Source organism: Schistocerca americana, chromosome 3, assembly GCF_021461395.2.
Source record: "Schistocerca americana isolate TAMUIC-IGC-003095 chromosome 3, iqSchAmer2.1, whole genome shotgun sequence".
NCBI classification, from domain to species: Eukaryota; Metazoa; Arthropoda; class Insecta; order Orthoptera; family Acrididae; genus Schistocerca; species Schistocerca americana.
In genome coordinates, this window is record NC_060121.1 from 292,542,218 (window position 1) to 292,561,286 (window position 19,069).

General features: G+C 42.5%; 1 protein-coding gene across 1 annotated transcript in view; it reads left to right on the top strand.

Moving 5' to 3' along the window:
• The window catches only part of LOC124606029 (vacuolar protein sorting-associated protein 13B), a 219,251-nt gene that overhangs the window by 43,904 nt on the left and 156,278 nt on the right, over nt 1-19,069 (top strand). The window contains exon 8 of the mRNA XM_047137992.1: nt 4,926-5,122. Within this exon, the coding sequence (XP_046993948.1) occupies nt 4,926-5,122 (197 nt within the window). The remainder of the gene's footprint in view (nt 1-4,925; nt 5,123-19,069) is intronic.

The following is a 19,069-nucleotide window of genomic DNA, read 5'->3' on the forward strand; positions in this document are numbered from 1 at the left end:
GCTGATGGTAGGGTTTGAGTGTGGTGCAAATCGCGAAGCTGTGGACTCAAGTTGTCAACAAGGCACTGTGCAAGCTGTTGGTGGCTCCATGATGGTGTGGGCTGTGTTTACATGGAGCAGACTGGGTCCTCTGGATGTCTGGCTACTTAGGAACCATTTGCAGCCATCCATATACATCATGTTCCCAAACAGTGATGGAATTTTTGTGGATGACAATGTACCATATCACTGTGCCACAAATGTTTGTGATTGGTTTAAAGAACCTTCTGGACACTTTGAGCTTTGGCTTGGCCACCCAGATTGGCAGACATGAATCCTATCGAACACTTATGGGACATAAATGAGAGGTCAGTTCATGCACAAAATCCTGCACTGGCAACACTTTCACAATTGTGGACAGCTATAGCAGCAGCATGGCTCAGTATTTTTGTGGGGGACCTCCAACAACTTGTTGAATCCATGCCAGGTTGAGTTGCTGCACTACCCCGGGCAAAAGGAGGTCCGACATGATATTAGGAGGTATCCCATGACTTTTGTCACCTCACTGTACCACTGTACAGTTTACAAGTAGTCTCACAGTAAAGAAAAGTTAATAGAAGCCAAACAGAGAAAGGAGAAGGAATAAAATGTCATGTTGGTGATAAGTATCAAGAGTGAAATGTATAAGGCAGCTCTTAAGAGGTGTTTGAATGTTCTATTCTGAGTGAAGAATAATAGGTCTCAGAGGAAGATAGTCTCATTAAACCTCTTCATTAAACAAAATAATTGCTGAAATATTAAATGATGTAAATATCAGTAAGGGAAATGGAATGTTAGGAAACACTTTGTGTTACATTGTTGTGTCACTCTGCTTCACATCTTTACATGACAGTGTGTTTATTTTTACATTTACTCTTCTTAGATTATGGTTCACATTTGGAAAACTGCACTAGAGTACTAGAAGAAACACAGTTTTATCTCCAGGCAGAATTTTGTTCCAAGCTATATGTTTGTCCTACATAAGAGAAGTAGTCATGAAATTTAAATGATCAGTTCAAAAAAGTTTATTTGCAAGTTCATCTTCAATTCTGGTACATGTTGAAATCCAGGGAGCAAAACAAAGTAGCACAGCCTTTTTACAAAAGTATAGATTGACTGTGCTGCTTTGTTCAAGGTCTTCTAAAGATGTGCCATGGTACTGTGGTGTGAGGATTTCAGTTGGTGCCAGAACTGCAGACATGTACCTGGAAATAAAGCAAAAATTAATTGAAACTTCCTGGCAGATTAAAACTGTGTGCCCGACCGAGACTCCAAAAATTAATTGCTTAACTCTGTTTTTTAAGTGGTAATTTAATCTTTATGATTACCTCTCTTATGTATCTGTGTATGGTATCACACTTTTTTTTAGCAATTTGATAGTAGTAGTAGTAGTAGTAGTAGTAGTAGTAGTAGTAATAATAATAATAGTATCGGCATCCTTTACACCAAATTTTATGACATTTCTTATTATTATTTTAAATCTGTGAAGAATGGTGTACTTAGAGGTGTTTTATGATTTAATGGTACCCCATGAATATGCCATGAGTATAAGAGTGAGCAACTTACTTAGTTACTTTATTTGATAGATAAAAAATCTATTCACTAAGTGACAGCTCCATCTTCAGGCAGAAGGGTTGACAAGGAAGGAAGAAGGGTGAAGGTAAAGGACTTAAGAGGTCTAGCAAAAGGGTTAGATTTCAGGAAAGTCAGAGGAGACTTACCATACGGGATGAGAAGGAAAGACTGGCTGCGAAAGCTTGCCAACTACAACAGTCTTTTATGTGTATGTTCTGCTGCCACTTGGTGAGTAGATTTTTTATCTATCCAATTAAATAATTTTGTCAGTAATTTATTGTTTTCATTATTACTTATTTACTTTCATATACCATGGATTGTGTTCTCTGTATCTCAACATAATGTGATTTATGTCAAAACTGATTGACAAAAATAATATAGTTCTGCAATGGAAATATGGCTCTGTGCTGGTTTGAATGAATGGTTACAAGGTTACAAATCACTATGTGTGTGTCCCCTCCTAATACACACAAATAAAATGGAGTAGAAGGATTTGCCAAGTAAAGAACTTTCAATTTCTTTTAAACTTGTTCTTATTGTCCATCAGCATTTTAAAATCCCAAGGGATTGGCTGTACATATTTATTTGACTGTTTCTGGTTAAGTATCACACTAAGCCATGAATAATGAAGGTCAGTTTTATTACTGGTGTTATATTTATAACACTTGTGGTTTCATTCCTGTATGGTTATTAAGAAGTGACTTCATAAGGGACTACTGTACTGAAGGTCAGTTTTATTACTGGTGTTATATTTATAGCACTTGTGGTTTCATTCCTGTATGGTTATTAAGAAGTGACTTCATAAGGGACTACTGTACTGCGAAACTGTTGTTAATGATGGATAGTTATCTATAGGAGGCTGAGGATGAATGGTATATAAAATTTTTTGTTACGTGTTATTATGAAGTAAGTATCTCATGTCTAAGAACAAAAATTCCCCATATTAATCCATTCTACATTCATGAATGGAAATATGGAAAGCAAACTAATTTTCCCTCATTTGGATCAAGAAAATTGTTAATAACATGTAGAGCAGGAGTTGCCTAAATGATGATGATAATGATGATGATGATGACTGTATTAAGGATGAATGTGCCTTTCTTCTCGTTCCTTGAAATTTGGGAAACGGGAGGGAGGTACTAGCAGAAATGACTCTTTGTGGATGGATTGTGAGTTCTGCCTGAATAGTTCACTTGGTAAGAGTAATGCCTGCAAAAGTCCAGGCTCTGGCTTTGAGTCCCAGTTCAGCACTCAGTTTTAATCTCTCACGAAGTTAAAAAAAAAAAAAAGTATGATGTGTATATGTAGACTGAAGCAACAAATGAAAGTTTGTACCAAGGACAAAATTCGAACCCAGGTCTTTTGCACATGTGCTAATCATTATGCCACCCTGTCACAGTGGCATTATACAACTGCACCGTCTACCCTAGCATGCCTTCTTCCTCAGTCCAGATTCCCATTCATGACTTTGCTCACTTGGTATGCCCCCTTAACTTGAACATCGTGGTGCATGGAAATTTGGATTGAGGAGATAGGCATGCTGGGGTAGTTCGCATGGTTGTACAAAGCCACTGTGCCAGGGTGACATAGTTGTTAGCCCATCTGCCAAATGAGCAAGAGACCCAGGCTAGAATCCCCACCTTGGTACAAATTTTCATTTGCGCTTCAGTCTGCATGTGTTCATCATAGATGTTTGATACTTGAAAGGGACTGTGGAACCATATACTTTCACCGCTGTGTTCCACTTGATATCATTTAACTTTCTTCCAAACTCTACTATGCTGCTAGATGAAATTTGAAAAATGAGAATTTAAAACTAGAAGAGAGATTGTAAGCAGGTCAGTGTTCAGTGGAAAGCCATAAATGAGCCAAAAGAGGTGAACACTTAGTAGAGTCCAATTGTAAAGAGGAATAATCAAATAAATGAAATGAGTAGGTAAGGCAAGGTAAACAAACAATAAAAGAAAGAAGAATAACAAGAGTGAAAAAAATTACTGTATATTGAGGCGAGATTGGTGGTGAAATGGAAGCTCATATTCTGAGGAACGAGTGTTGAGGAAGGGGAGTCCAGTTGGTATATGTGCTAAACAGGCATGTGGCTCACAACTGTTGTGTTGAAGGGTGTTCACTCTACTTATTTCCTTCCCTAACCCGAGCTTGCGCTCCGTCTCTAATGACCTCGTTGTCGACGAGGCGTTAAACACTACACATACTGTCTTGATTAGCTTTAACTGCTGCTAACTTCCAGCCCTCCAAACAATTTTTGCAACTGATCAGATGCTACACTACAAATAGACAAAAATGTATTGTGGCAATACATGATTACATGTTGCAGATTTCACTCAGCATCCAAATAGTTGTGATCTTAGTGCCAAATTTACTACACATGCCATCTATTTTTTCCTCTAGAACTTCACAGATGAGGAGTTGCTCTAAGGAACTTTAAGCCTTTTCATATACCCTTTAGATTCCAACCATTTCCAGCTATTTCCCCCTTTCACTGGTAGGAGCCCCTGATTCTAATAAATAGCAATTTTACAGCTATCTACATGTTTCCATATGCTGATTTTAGTATAAAAAGGATAGATTGCTACTCACCACACAGCAGAGATGCAGAGTCGCAGATAGGCACAAGAAAGTTTTCGGTCAAAAATTCTTCTTCCTAATAAGACAACACGCATGCGCATATCCACGCAAATGCAACTGACACACACATGGCCACTGTCTCTGGCTGCCAGGGCCAGACACCATAATGGATGAGGCTGAAGGGATAATAGTCGGGCTACGCTAGACCAGAATAGACTGTCCTCAGAAGTCGGAACAGTGGTCATGTTTGTGTGAGTTGCATTTGCGTGAATGTATGTGTGCACATGTTATTTAATTCAGAAGAAGGCCTTTGGTCAAAAGGGTTCTGGTCTAACAGTCTTTTAGCACACTGGACTCGCATTCGGGAGGACGACAGTTCAATCCCGTCTCCAGGCATCCTGATTTACGTTTTCCGTGGTTTCCCTAAATCGTTTCAGGCAAATGCCGGGATGGTTCCTTTGAAAGGGCACGGCCGATTTCCTTCCCAATCCTTCCCTAACCCGAGCTAGCGCTCCGTCTCTAATGACCTCGTTGTCGACGAGACGTTAAACACTAACCACCACCATCTAACAGTCTTTTTGTTATGTCTCTCCGTGACTCAACATCTCCACTATACAGTGAATAGCAATCTATCCTTTTCATAATATTGTCATTATTCCCCCTGGATTTTCCTTTGTTTTGATATGCTATTGATTGTGCTGCAGATTTTTCTATGCTGATAATACTAATTCAGAATATATTTCTAGATGGTGATGAAGATGATAATGGAGGTGACGATGAAGAAAAAGCAGAAGAATCATGGGCTGGCTGGGCTTTGAGCTTTGTTCCTTCACTATATCCAGCACATGGAACAGAGGAGTGGGAAAATGACCAATACATTCCAGTACCTGGTCCTACAATGCACGCTGGTTTTTATATGGAGCAGGCTTCAGTTTCGTTGAAGGTACTGTGCAATTTGCATCTGCATCTGCTCTCTGCAAGCTACGTTATGGTTTGTGACAGAAGGTATTTTGCATACCAGTATCTTTTATTCCCAATCACTAATGGCACATAGAAAGACATAGAAAGAATGTCTGCTGGTAGGTCTACATATGACCTGGAACATTTGTGATTTTACCATTGTGGTCATTTTGCAAGATGTTTGTAGGAGGAAGTATGAGGGTGAGTCAAATGAAAACGTTAAATTTGTAATTTCACACCGTTATCCTTTAAGTTGGTAAACGTGCTACAAACAGTGTGCAGAATGGCCTGTAGGTGGCAGCATAGTGCAGATGCACACGTACTGTTGCAGTATCAGTATAAAGATGGCTGCCCCACTTGAGACCTGCACCAGGGAAGAACAGCGTTCTGTTATTCGGTTTTTGCATAGTGAAGGTGTGAAACCTATTGAAATTCATCGACGAATGAAGGTTCAGTACAAGCATGTTTGTCACAGCAGTAAGTCTACGAATGGAGTAGGAAGTTCGCAAATGGTGTGACTTCGGTGGAAGATGCTCCTTGTCTAGGTCAGGCACAACGAGTTGTGACTCCACAGAACATTGCAGCAGTTGAAGCCATAGTGAAGGAAAACTGCCGAGTGACACTGAATGACATTTCAGCATGTTTACAGATTAGTCATGGGTCAGCACACCACATTGTGCATGATGTGCTCCAGTTTCACAAAGTGTCAGCAAGATGGGTGCCATGGCAGCTGACTCCTGAAATGAGAGAACGACGTGTTGATGCTTGTGAAGAACTTCTTCGGCACTTTGAACGAGAAGGTGATGGCTTCCTTGCAAGAATCATTACTGGGGATGTAACCTGGGTTCACTTCCACCAACCAAAAACGAGGAGAGTGAGTAAAGAATGGCACCATTCCTCATCACCAAAACCAAAGAAGTTTCGAACAGAACCATCAGCAGGGAAGGTCATGCTGACTCTCTTTTAGGACGAAAAAGGCGTCATTTTGGAGCATTACATGGCTAGAGGGACCACTGTCACCAGTGCATCATACACAGATCTCCTAAAAAATCATATGCAGTCTGCAATCAAATCAAAGTGACCTGGATTGCTGTCAGCAGGTGTCCATTTGCAACATGACAATGCAAGGCCCCACACCGCCCGTACAACAGTTGCAACAATCACAGACCTGCATTTTGAGTGTCTTCCTCATCCACCATACTCACCAGACTTTGCCCCAAGTGATTTCCACATATTTGGACCACTCAAAGACACAATGGGAGGAAAGAAGTTCCATTCTGATGAAGAGGTACACCACGCAGTGCATGAGTGGTTGCGCGGACTACCAAAAGAATTTTTTTCTAAAGGAATTTATGCACATTGTAAGTGCTGGAGGACTTGCATTAAACATGGGGGGAGATTATGTGGAAAAGTGATACAGCTTTGTACCACTTCTGCACAATAAATAATATTTTAAAAAATATTTAAGGTTTTCATTTGACTCACCCTCGTAATAAGTACCTCGACTCTTTGTGGAATATGATTTCTCAGAATTGTAATGGTTAACCTTGTTTTAATGCACAATGCCTCTCTTGTAGTGACAACTGGAGTTGAATGAGGATTTCCATGAGACACTTGCCTGACTAGATGAATCCGCAGTGCTTCATTATTGCCCATTTCTTGGATATGAGGCAGCAGTTGCTATACTTTATATATTATGATTATTTGCATTCATCCAATTTAATAGTACTTGATACAGTTCAGCTGTACATTTCGAGAGACTGCTCTCATAATCCCACTGTTGTACATGCACTCAGTGCAATCCCTGGGAATGAAGATTGCAGTAAGATTGACCAAGTTTGCAAGCAGCTAATCAGCTAGACGAATGAGTCTGAAGGGGTAAAAATTGGGTGCGGGACAGTCAGTGTAGAGAAACTCCAGTTTGGACAAGTCTCAGGCCTAGAAGTTGTTTCCATCTATTTTCTGCCATTCAGTTCTTAGCTGTGGGTATCTCCTCTGAGGGCACTTTTTTCCTCTTAATTATAATCAGATCCAATATGTTCAGAACTTTTGCTCTGACAAACCTTAAACCTGTTCGTACTTCTCTTTGTCCAAATTCCCCACACCAAGCTCTCTTATTCCAAAACAGTATGGTTAGCCAGTGCCACATTGTAGCTAGTTGGATGGACCTTCACAATCACATTGAAGGAATGTCTAGACCACTTACAGGACCGAGCAATAGACTATGTTTACGGTGTTACAGGTGCAGTTGAGTTACTTTAGTTAAGCAGCAGCTGTGTACTATGAATTAGTGGAATGGGTCACCAGTCCTTTTTAAACGTACTAAGCCTAATGTGAAGTAAAGTTCTGTCAGTTTGGAAGTGAAAGATGAGAGAAGCCAGAAAGCTCACAGCACTTCATTATTGCCCATTTCTTGGATATGAGGCAGCAGTTGCTATACTTTATGTATTATGATTATTTGCATTCGTCCAATTTAATAGTACTTGATAAAGTTCAGCTGTACATTTCGAGAGACTGCTCTCATAATCAGGGTGTTGACACTCAGTTTATGGCATGCACAAAATGAAATAAAATAAAATAAAAAGCTTATTTGACTATGGGTTCTCATCTTATGTAAAACTGTTCACTTCACTAACTGTGACTGTGCAGCTGGCTGTCCCCTATTCTTCAGCTGTGGATACCAAGAGTGCCCACTAGCTGAAGAGGAGGACGTAGCACGCTGCATGGTTGCATTGTGTGAAGTGGATAAGAAGACTAGGACACATAGTTAATGTTTTGTTTTCTTTTATTTCATTTCATTTTATCTAAAGAACATGATGAAGCGAGTGTCAACAACCTGATGATGAGAACATAGTCTCACAGTGAAATTGTATGAAGTGCTTCATTGCAAATGATTATTACTTATAAAGATCGCAACAATATGACAGCAGCTGGTGCTGCCAAGGTAGTCGCTGTGGACAGCAGCTGGCAGCAGTGCGGCAGCAACTGATGGTGCTGTGAGGACACAGTCAGCATGCAACAGTGGATGATGAGTAGAAGCAGGTCTTCACTCATTGAGTGAAACAACCTAGCAGGCATGTCAGGCGAGGGAGATGTAATTGTGCAACGGCACTAACATACAAAGTCACCCAGTGGGAAACGTGCTGCTTTGTTGAAAGAACTTAACTTAATACCACAGTCATTTAATGGTAACAAAAATATCAATGATTGTGGTATAGCTTTCCAGCTTGTCAGCACAGAGTGGGATGGAACTTTGTTGAAATTTCTAAAAACTATGATAATGGGTTCTATGCAAAACAAATGGTTAATTAGAGATCTAAGAATCACTTAATAAGATTTGTGTGCGAATCTTGTGGAGACTTGCCTGAGTAAGAAAATGTTAGATCATTAAGCATGCAAAATGTTTGCAAACTGACAAGAGCATGAAGAAGATATAGAGCAATGGTGGTTACAACTTAATGCAACGCAACATCATTTTAGCGAAGCTATTTGAGGCACACTGCAAGAATTAGAGTTGACTAGCAGCCTTGTGCTCACTTGGAAACTAAGTAGAACTTTGTTTATGAAGATATGATCAAATCAATAGTGCATGCTTGTAGATAATGAATGACATTAGCAGACATAATAGAGATTGCTTTGAGAGAGGAAAGTGTGATTGCTTTAGCAATGAAAAGGTAAATATATGAATTAGAGGTACAGCACTGCATAGCAAAATAAAAGCAATGAATTGTTTCAGGTGCAGCAGACCAGTCCATGTAGTGCAGGCCTGTCTGTCAGATAAAAGAGTAGGGAAGACAGAACCAGCAGTAATGGGGAATGGAGCAAATAATAGAAGAGTGCCAGTTGGGAAAACCAATGTTGATCCCTCCATTTTTAGGGGTAGTTATTGAGAAACTGAAAATTTGTTAGTGATGTGGTGTTCACTGTGAAACTTGCCAGGGCACAGAGGTCCAGTTGTGCATCGAAGCATTGTAACAAACTAGTCACCATGTAATAGACTGCATGAAGTGTGCATGATATACACAGAAAAAGAAGAAAGTGCTCGCAAATTAAGCAGGGCATAGGAAAACAGGCATGATGTGCCTTGCAAGGAAAAATAGTGAGAGCCATCTGCAAAAACAAAAGTGAATTTGCAGAGCTGGAGTGTCGGTAAGGCATACACAGCCAGATGAAATTCCATATTGATAATGGGGTGCAAATATGTTTGACACAAAGGAGTATCTAAAGTGCTGTTGGAAAGTATGATGCAATCAGGTGCATTAGGAGTCAGGATATCATTAATATAATTGCAGAGATGAGACACCGAGAGATTTTGGCTTATTGTTGTTTTTGACTATGCAAGAAGGACCAAGCTGTGGGCTGGTCTTTGCTGATACTAGGGGTGTGGAGAGGTGGAAAAGGCTTACTTCCATTTTAGAAAGATGAGCTTTAAGTCGCCATATCTTAAAATATTCATAAAGTTTAGTGAGGCTATTCATTAGGTGCTCATCATATTCAGAATTATCTTCACTCTGATATGAAATTTCAAGGTCACCTGCACACTGGAGTTTTTTTGGCAGGTCTAGTTTAGCATGTCTGCTATGTAGCGAGATCAGAGTGAGAACAGAGCCTTGAGGTGAGCCACCTTAAGTACATGCCATATGCACTTCTTTTCACCTTGTTGTACTTCAAACAGCTAATTGCTCAACATGTTGCTTAAGAGGTTACCCAGAGTCTTGCAATGTATTGTTTCCAGAAATTTCGGGATTAGATTCTTATGCTACACTTGCCATAAGCTGCTGACAGGTCAAGAAATACTACTCTAGTTTTGAGTGTCTTCTGGTAGCCAGTTTCTATGTTAGTAATCAAGGAGAGCACTCAGGCACAGCAACTTCTACGGGGTGTAAACCCATATTGTTCAGGTGGTACCATGGAAATAATTTGATCTTGTAATTCTTCCCAAGCACAGATAAGTAGAGATATTGGGCAAAAGTGTTCTGCAGCTACCCCTTCTTTTCCAGTTTTTTTTATATACACTACCATTTGTGGAAACTGCAACACGAAGAAGGAAATTCATGAAATCAAGTAATTTAACGCCATAGGTTAGGTACATTACAAGTAAGAAATTAATACCTTTTCAAATCAGTACATGTCCTTTGAGCGCTACTATTCAGTATGTCATGTGGCCACCATGCACTGGAATTAGAGCTGCTACATGCTGTGGTATTGAATCAATAAGGTTCTGAATACGTTCCTGAGGGATTTCCCTCCACATAGTTTGTATCCGAGCCCACAAATCTGTGGCATCAGTTACTGGAGAACCTTGACACACCAGGTGCCGATCAACCATATCCCAGACGTGTTTGGTAGGCAAAATGTCTGGCGAATGTGCAGGCCAGGGAAGCAGTGGCACCCGTCGCTCTTCGAAGAAGGCCTGTACATTCCTCTTAATTTGTGGCTGGGCATTGTCGTGTTGAAATATGGCCTGTGGAGATGCCTGAAGCAGGGGGAGTACCTCAGGCTCCACAACCGCCGTTAGGTACCGGTTGCTGTGCCTGCGGTATGTACGAGGCGAGATCGGTTGTTGTAACCAATGGTGCCCCAAACCATCACACATCGTGTTTGTCCGCTATGCCACTCTACAGTGCAGCCCTTCAGGTTGCACTCACCACGGTACAGCCGGACACGTATGCGGCCATCACTGTTGGAAGCATTGAAGTGGGACTCATCCGAAAGAGTGCACAAAATGATGGTCATGTTTGATGGTCCAGTTCCCACTCGACACTGTGTACGACCTTCCTCTATCCACTGCTTCCACACACGCTTCACTGTCGTAGCAGCATGCCCTGTGCAAGCTGAAATGTCATGGTATGACAACCCCATTTCCCAAAGACCAATCATTACGCCCCTTTCGAACTTGCTCATATGCCCATATGGCTCCCTTTGATGTCGACAAGGCACACTGGCACTCACTTTATAGTTTCCACCTTGTGTGGCAGCTCTGTATTGACTACACTAGGCACATCACTGAACCCGTCGGACCGACACGAGAGGGCTCTGCTCAGCCTACATGTACCCCATCTCGCTGCAAAACGTATCAAGTATTGCTTGCACACCCGTCACCACTTCCACCAAGTGTGGCACTATTTGGGTAAGTCCTTCTCGGTGTTGCACTTTTCACAAATGGCATTGTGTATAACAATAACTTAAACTCTCTTAAATTTTGCTAGTAATGATCCTATGTGAAGAATTAATTAATTGTGTGGAAGTAATCAACTTCAATCTCCATTTTGATGTGAAAGAAAAGGGCACATTCAAGGCTAGAAGATGGGGTACAGAGTGCACACCTGCACTTTGCATGTCAACTGTGGACACATCTGGGCATAATACAGGTACTATCATCAGAACACTCCTTCCCAGAAGACAATGTTGCCCCATTCTCACCACCTATAGCCTACATATTCCTCCAATGTGATCTGCTTCTGTATCACATTGGAACTTTCAGAAAGCAGAGTGGAATAAATTCTCAAAAGTATTGATGAGTCAGTAGAAAAGATTCCTGCCATACCAAGCCCATACTCAAAGTTTCACTGCCAAAAACAGTGTACACGTAGGATGCTGTAAAGAGTACATCTGTGCATGGACCCAAGTGATCAACCAGCTATATTATAAATTCAAGGAAAGTGAGGACCAAGAAACAGATATGTCCTGATGAATTCCTTGAATGAACAAAGGGGAGAAAAGTTTGCACAAGGAAACCAGGGATGCTGGCTTCACACATTCCAATAGAAAAGCTTCGACATTGTTTCAGAAACTGGGACAAGACTCTTCCCACAACACAAAGAAGTCAACAGTCTCAGGCAACACAACAGCAGTCACTTACTGAGAGTTTCAAAGCATAAAACAAATGTTCGACAAGGAAATAAAGAATTAGTGAGATCAAGAAACTGTTCAGTGTAACCCAGGATTTTGTGCTCCATATAAGATCACTGAACTGGAGGCAGCCCTTAAGCGTATGAAATGTAGAATATCTGCTGGGCTCTACCCTGAATTTTTGGTGCTCAGTGGAATTGGAATGCGAGATTGATACAGAGGGTATGAAAAAAGAGGCAACTCTTTGTAAACAGGACTGAACCTGAAGCAAAAGGCAAGTAGGAATCTGGTGGTTAGTAGAGACTGTAAGTGAACAGAGATTGCCAGAGTGAAAATAAAATGAGGTAATGAGAAAGGCATTCAAGTCAAAAGAATGCTGACAATAGGGCCTCGAGAGGAATGAGTGTGCCAAATAAAAATGGATGTAAAAGGAATGACAGAGGCTATTGTTCCAAAATATATAATAATGTGTTGGTAAAAATGGAAGTAGGGATATGTGTAACATATTTACTGAATGCCACAGATAAGGTAGTAGCAGCAGAATTCCCATTACTGGTAGCTGAGGCAGTGCTGGAAAAAGGAATCATCCAGTGTGTGCTATGTCAGTTAAGACCAAGCAACAAGTAAAGGTATGAATAAATATTCTAAAAGAGAATATAAATGTTAGTTATTTAAATGCATTAGGGAAAGTGGCCATTACTGAAATGTGCGCAATGTATAGTGATTTGTTTCACTTGCCATGAGGTGTGTCATCTTACACAGAGGGTGTCAGGCATGAAATCAGACTTCTAGCAGAAGCAGGGAAGGTAGAATAATTTCATCATGACCCTTCAGAAGCAAGTGAATAGCAAGAAGTGTGGGAAAGTGAGATAATGTGATATCCTGTTTCAGATTCTGTGTGATTGACAGGTACCAGTGTAGGAGAGCAAAGTTGCTAGCTTGTACACAACATGCCATGTGTTTGTATGATTGATAGTTGCACATGCGCCTAAAAAGAAATTAGAAAGGCTATTAGCAGGTCCTATTAAACAAAGGGGATTGAGAAAAGATGGCTTTCAGAATGTTGCACAATGGGCAAACAATGCTGCATGTCTATATTCGAGGCACTGTAACAGCACAGTGGTATTGCAGGGAGATTATTCTGGATCATGTCCATCTGTTTATGGGTGTGGTATGTCCAAGCTTTGCCTGCCAACACGGAAATGGCGAGGTGTCAGACACACTGAAAAGTGAATACATTGAACATAAAGAAAGATCTGCATACCCCCCCCCCCCCCCCCCCCCCCAACCATACCCAAAACCTCTAGAGCATAGCTGGAATGATCTTGGCAGAAATGTTTCTCAATGAACACTGCTTGCTGAACTGTGCAAGAACTGGAAACTGCGCTGAGAAAGGAGTTGGAATGATGTTCAAGATACCTCATTACATTTGAGTTCAAAATATGTTCTAAGATTCTACCCTTGGATCTTCATTTGCAAAGAAACATTTGAAAACTGGGTTCACCATTTGTGTGTTTGCTCTGCTACATCAGTTTGTTTCTGTCTCATTCATGAGTATTTGGATGCTGTCGATGGTACCAATAACAGCATTTACATATAACCAGAATATCTTCGGGCTTTGTGAGACATCTTTAAACACTATTCCACAATGTTAGTCACTGAATAATTCTCATATTGCTCTTTTGTCAGCCAAACACAGTGAAATTCAGCATCTCTCTATCTATACCCCTACACTTTGTTTACTTATATTACACTGTTGTCTGTTTCTTTCGAAGCTTCTTTATAAGTGTCTATATACCATGGAGGGTCCCTCTCTTCATGAATTGTTCTATAGGTGCATACTATCAAGTGTATGGTCAACTATTCATCAAAACCTTAACCAGTGTTCTTGTACATGCTCCTGTCCAGAGCTACATGTTTCCAAGTTCCTCTCTGAGATATGACTCTGCTGCCTCTTATCTAGTTTGCTGAAAATGAGTTGTAAAGACCCTCTGTGTCCTTGAATTAGAATAACACTGAAAGTTTCTGGGACTGTGCAGAACAATATGCTAAATGCCAATATCAACCAAAGTAATCTGGCCAGTGTGATTTATTGTGACTCCATTGGTTAGACACCTATGGCTTATTTGTCCAGAAGCTTGTTTAGTCATACTGCTGTAAATCACAGTAGTTGTTAATGTTGTTACTCGCCGATCTTTCAAAGTGCCGCCGCGCAGTTACGCGCGTCCTCTACATGCGGCGCTGTCTGCCAGCCATGCAGCAGCAGCGCCACCTAAGCGGCCAGCCAGCCAGTGGCCGCTAGACTTGGACTCAATTATGATTTGACTGTTAAAGTGTACACGCATCTTACTCTGTTTACTTGATCTGTGACTTTCATGTATTGCATCTTCCTTGAAATATATTTGTTCAACTTGAAGTTATAACAATTGGCAACGGGGTAGTGATTTTTCTTTTCCATCGTTGACCCACATGATTCCATGGCTACTTTAGAGCAACTATTGCAAGGTCTCATAGAACAGCAAACGCTTCTCACAAATGCGATTCGTGATTTCGTCGCAGCATCAAGTGCGGGGCATATGTTGTTGTCCCTACCTACTTTTCCTTCTTACGAAAAACATCTTCGACAGCACTTCTTGGCATTTCATGTCGCGGACGAACAAACATGTAAGTCTCTGCTCCTTTCATGGATTTCACCTCAAATGTGTCAGTTGTTGTCGCAATTAGCTCCTTTGAAAGATCCTGCGTCTTTGTCCTTTTTTGAAATGTGCGCACTTCTGTCCGTCTATTTTCAAAAGCAAACGCATGTGGTAGCCTCTCGTGTTGCCTTTTATCATTGTCAAAAACAACCGAATCAATCCTATTGCACTTGGGCTGCTGAACTTCACGGCCTCAGTAGAAAGTGTCAATTTGTTACTGAAGTTCACAAAGAATCCTACGCTGATTCCATGGTACAGGATGCTATTATCCGATCGGCGCACGACAATGAAGTTAGGCAGCATGCCCTTCAGTTGGCAAATCTGACTCTAGGTGAAGTCCTATCCATAGCTCAGTCTTTTGAAATTTCTCGCACTGCTGGAGCGCAAATAGAGGCATGGGGCGATGTCGGGGAAATACAACCTCTGTGTGATGTTGATGGAGCGTGTGGCGTGTCCCCGCCGGCCGACGTGGTCCCTGTACGCTCCCAAGCACAGCCTCGGCCTAACCGAAAACAAACCTCTAAGAAACTGCAGCAAAACCCACGGCAACTTCCTTCATGTCCGCAGTGTTTTACGAAACATTCATGAGAAGATTGTCCACAACGTTGGGCCGTGTGTCACAAATACAAAAAAAAAAGGGTCGTATATCATCCGTTTGCAAATCCGACCGCATACATGATGTTCATGAACATGATGCTGATTCTGATTCTGTGTTGTCTGTCAGTTGTACTTCTTCCCTTTCAGGGAAGTTATTCCTCACTGTCCAAATACTTGGTCGAGATGTTCGCTTGCAGGTGGATACTGGTTCTGCTGCCACGATCATCAATTCTCAGACGTATCTTCAGTTGGGTTCTCCAATCCTGTCACCTGTCACTAGGCAATTACGGACTTACAATAAACATAAGATTTCTCTCTTAGGACAATTTGATGCTGTGGTATCTTACACGTCTGTCGTTCGCACTGTTCCCATCTTTGTGGCCGACCAATTGGATTCCTTGTCGACGACATTTTCGTCTCTTTTTTTTCTCCTGGGTTAGGCCGTGCAAACGACTATGAAGCTCATATCACACTCAAACCCACTACTCGGCCTAAGTTTTTTTGGGCGCAGCCCATTCCTGTGACCCTTCGTGATCAGGTCAAATGGGAGCTAAATCGTCTCACTGCTTCAGAGGTCTTGCTTCCTGTCACTTCCAGTGAGTGGTCCTCGCCTGTCGTTGTTGTTGCTAAGCCAAATGGTGATATTTGTCTCTGTGGCAATTTCAGAGCCACTGTAAATGGTCAATGCCTTATCGACACTTACCCTATGCCTCGACCTGGAGAATTGTTCACTAAACTTGCTGGAGGCCAGTATTTTTCTAAACTTAACCTGTCAGAAGCTCATCATCAACTTCCTCTTGACACTGCTTCCCGGCAATTTCTGGTCCTTAACATGCCTTTTAGCATCTATCAATACCAACAATTGCCATTCAGAGTTGCCAGTGCCCCTGCTCTCTTTCAGTGATTCTTGGAACAATTATTGCTCACTTTCCCTGGGTGTATAAATTACCAGGACGACATTGTTGTCACTGGCTCCACCACTGACGAATGTCTTCAAAATCTCCGCACACTTTTTCATGTCTTACAGACTGCCGGTCTTAAGTGTAACCTTCAGAAATCAAAATTTTTTCAGGCATATATCACGTACTTGGTGGTTTCAGCTCTATCGGGATGGTATTCATCCGCTTCAGAAAACTGTCGCTGCGATTGATGCCCTTCCTAGCCCTACATCTTTTAAGGAACTGCAGGCCTTCTTGCGGAAAATAGCATACTATCACAAGTTTTTACCATCTGCTTCTTTGGTGGCTCAGCCGTTGCATCGCCTGTTGCATAAAATCGTGCCTTTTCACTGGTCCGCATCATGCGATGCAGCTTTCCAGAAATTGAAGATTACGCTGAAACAGGCCCCGTGCCTGGCTACTTATCGACCACTTGTTTCCTTGTTACATCCATCAACGTCACTTCCCGACAAGGCTGCACACCGCCTCCAGCGTTGGGCTCTTTACTTGTCTCGTTTCAATTATGAGATCCATTTCTGGCCGCCGGCTCAACATGCGAATGCTGATGCTCTGTCTCGCCGTCCCATGGGTCCTGATCTGGCATTTGATAGGGACGAACTTCTGTGTTTCCACCTGGATGTTGACGAGTAGCGGGTTGTGGACGGGTTTCCCATCACCGGGGACCGGCTGGCAGCTGCTACGGGTTCTGACCCTACCCTCTCCCGGGTTTTACGCTGTATTCAGAAGGCTTGGGCAGATCGTCCATCCGCTAAGACTTCTGATCCGTTGCGGAACTACTATGCTTTGCGTTACCGCCTCACGGCTAGGGATGGTGTTATCCTCCTTTCCACTGACAATGCTTCGCCGCATGTTGTGTTACCTGCGTCTTTGCGTGCTTCAGTCTTGCGCCTCCGTCACCAAGGGCACTGGGGTGTCTCTCGCACAAAATCTCTGGCGCGCTGTCATGTGTACTGGCCCGGCATCGACTCTGAAATCGCACACATGGTCGCTGCCTGCGGCCCTTGTGCGTCACAGGCTGCCGCCCCGAAGTCATCTTTGTCACCATGACCTTCGCCTGAGAAGCTCTGGGAGCGTATTCATGCTGACTTTGTGGGACCTTTTTTAGTTACTTATTGGCTTCTCGTTATTGACGTCTACTCTAACTTTCCTTTCATTGTCCGTTGCACGTCGCCTACCACCGCGGCAACCACCAATGCTCTAGTTCGCAGTTTCTCTTTGGAAGGTGTTCCCTCTACTCTTGTTACATATAATGGTCCACAATTTGCCTCTTCTGATTTTGCGGATTTTTGTGTCCGTCACGGCGTCATGCATGTACGGCCCCTCCGTTCCATCCACAGTCAAACGGTGAGGCTGAACGACTGGTCCACACATTTAAGGCTCAGATGACGAAACTACTGACTTCTTCTGCTGATGATGCGCTTCTCCAATTTCTGGCTTCTTACCGTTTCACCCCCATGGGCGACCACAGCCTGGCTGAGCTCTTACATGGCCGACAGCCCCGCACGCTACTTCATCTTCTGCGGCCTTCCACCTCACGGCCACAGGTGCCTTCGCTTGGGCGGTTCACCGCCGACGACCTTGTATGGGTACAGGGGAGATGGCAGGCGCCAAAATGGAGTCCTGGCCGCATCTTATGACACCTGGCCAATGCCTGTATGAAATCCAGATGGACACGGGTGTTGCAGTGCGTCATTCTTCATACCAGCTTCGGCCTCGTGTGCCGGCACTGCATGTTCTGGATGCCGTTACGCCACCTTTGGCTCTACCTGATGCTCGGGATACTGGAATCTCTCATTACTCACAACGCAGTCCTCTCCCCATCATATCAGTGCTAACACAAGAACTGACGCTGCCAGGAGACGTGCCCATGCAGGAACCAGATGACCATCATCTGTCGGAGCAACTCTACTCGCCTCCTTCTCCTGTGGACGCGGACACATCGCCCATGTCTCCCGTTATAACAACCGGACTTGCCACAACGGGCCGATTGGTGCACGGGGCCCCAGCAGATTCGACCCCCACGTCTCCTGTCATCTCGATCCGATATCATCGGGGACACTTCTGTCCGTACGGGAAGCCTCCTCCTCGAGACTTTAAGGCCAGTCAAACAACACCTATGGACGTTAGCAATCTACAGGCCACCTCCATCAAAACCAGTGCAAAAAATTCAAAGGTGGGAAAGGTGTTGTGACTCGCCGATCTTTCAAAGTGTTGCCGCGCAGTTACGCGTGTCCTCTACATGCCAGCCATGCAGCAGCAGCGCCACCTAAGTGGCCAGCCAGCCAGTGGCCGCTAGACTTGGACTCAGTTATGATTTAACTCTTAAAGTGTACACACATCTTACTCTGTTTACTTGATCTGTGACTTTCATGTATTGCGTCTTCCTTGAAATATATTTGTTCAACTTGAAGTTATAACAGTTAAGTCCCTCAAAGGACAAAGATTGTTAACCTTTTTGTCTTATGAGTTTATTTACAGAACAATGAGGAGTGTAATAAAATTTAAATTTGAATAAAAATCTTAATTCTATTAATTCAGAAACTAATGTATCACTGTTGTTCCTGCTATGTTTTCAGCTGCAGAAATCTGCTTGGAGTTCGCAAGATCGTGCAGTGGGCATATGATGAAGCTATTCTTTGACATTATTAGATTTTGCTAATTAATGTACTTAAGTAAAGCCATGTTTTTGCTGTAAAACAAAACAGTCTATTTGCTCTTGTTACCAAAGTGAAGAAAATCATGGTTGACTGAGCTGTCACCATTCCAAGCAAAAGTTAGCATGTGCCATTTGATAATCTGACAGAAGTACTGATGCTTTCTATGGTA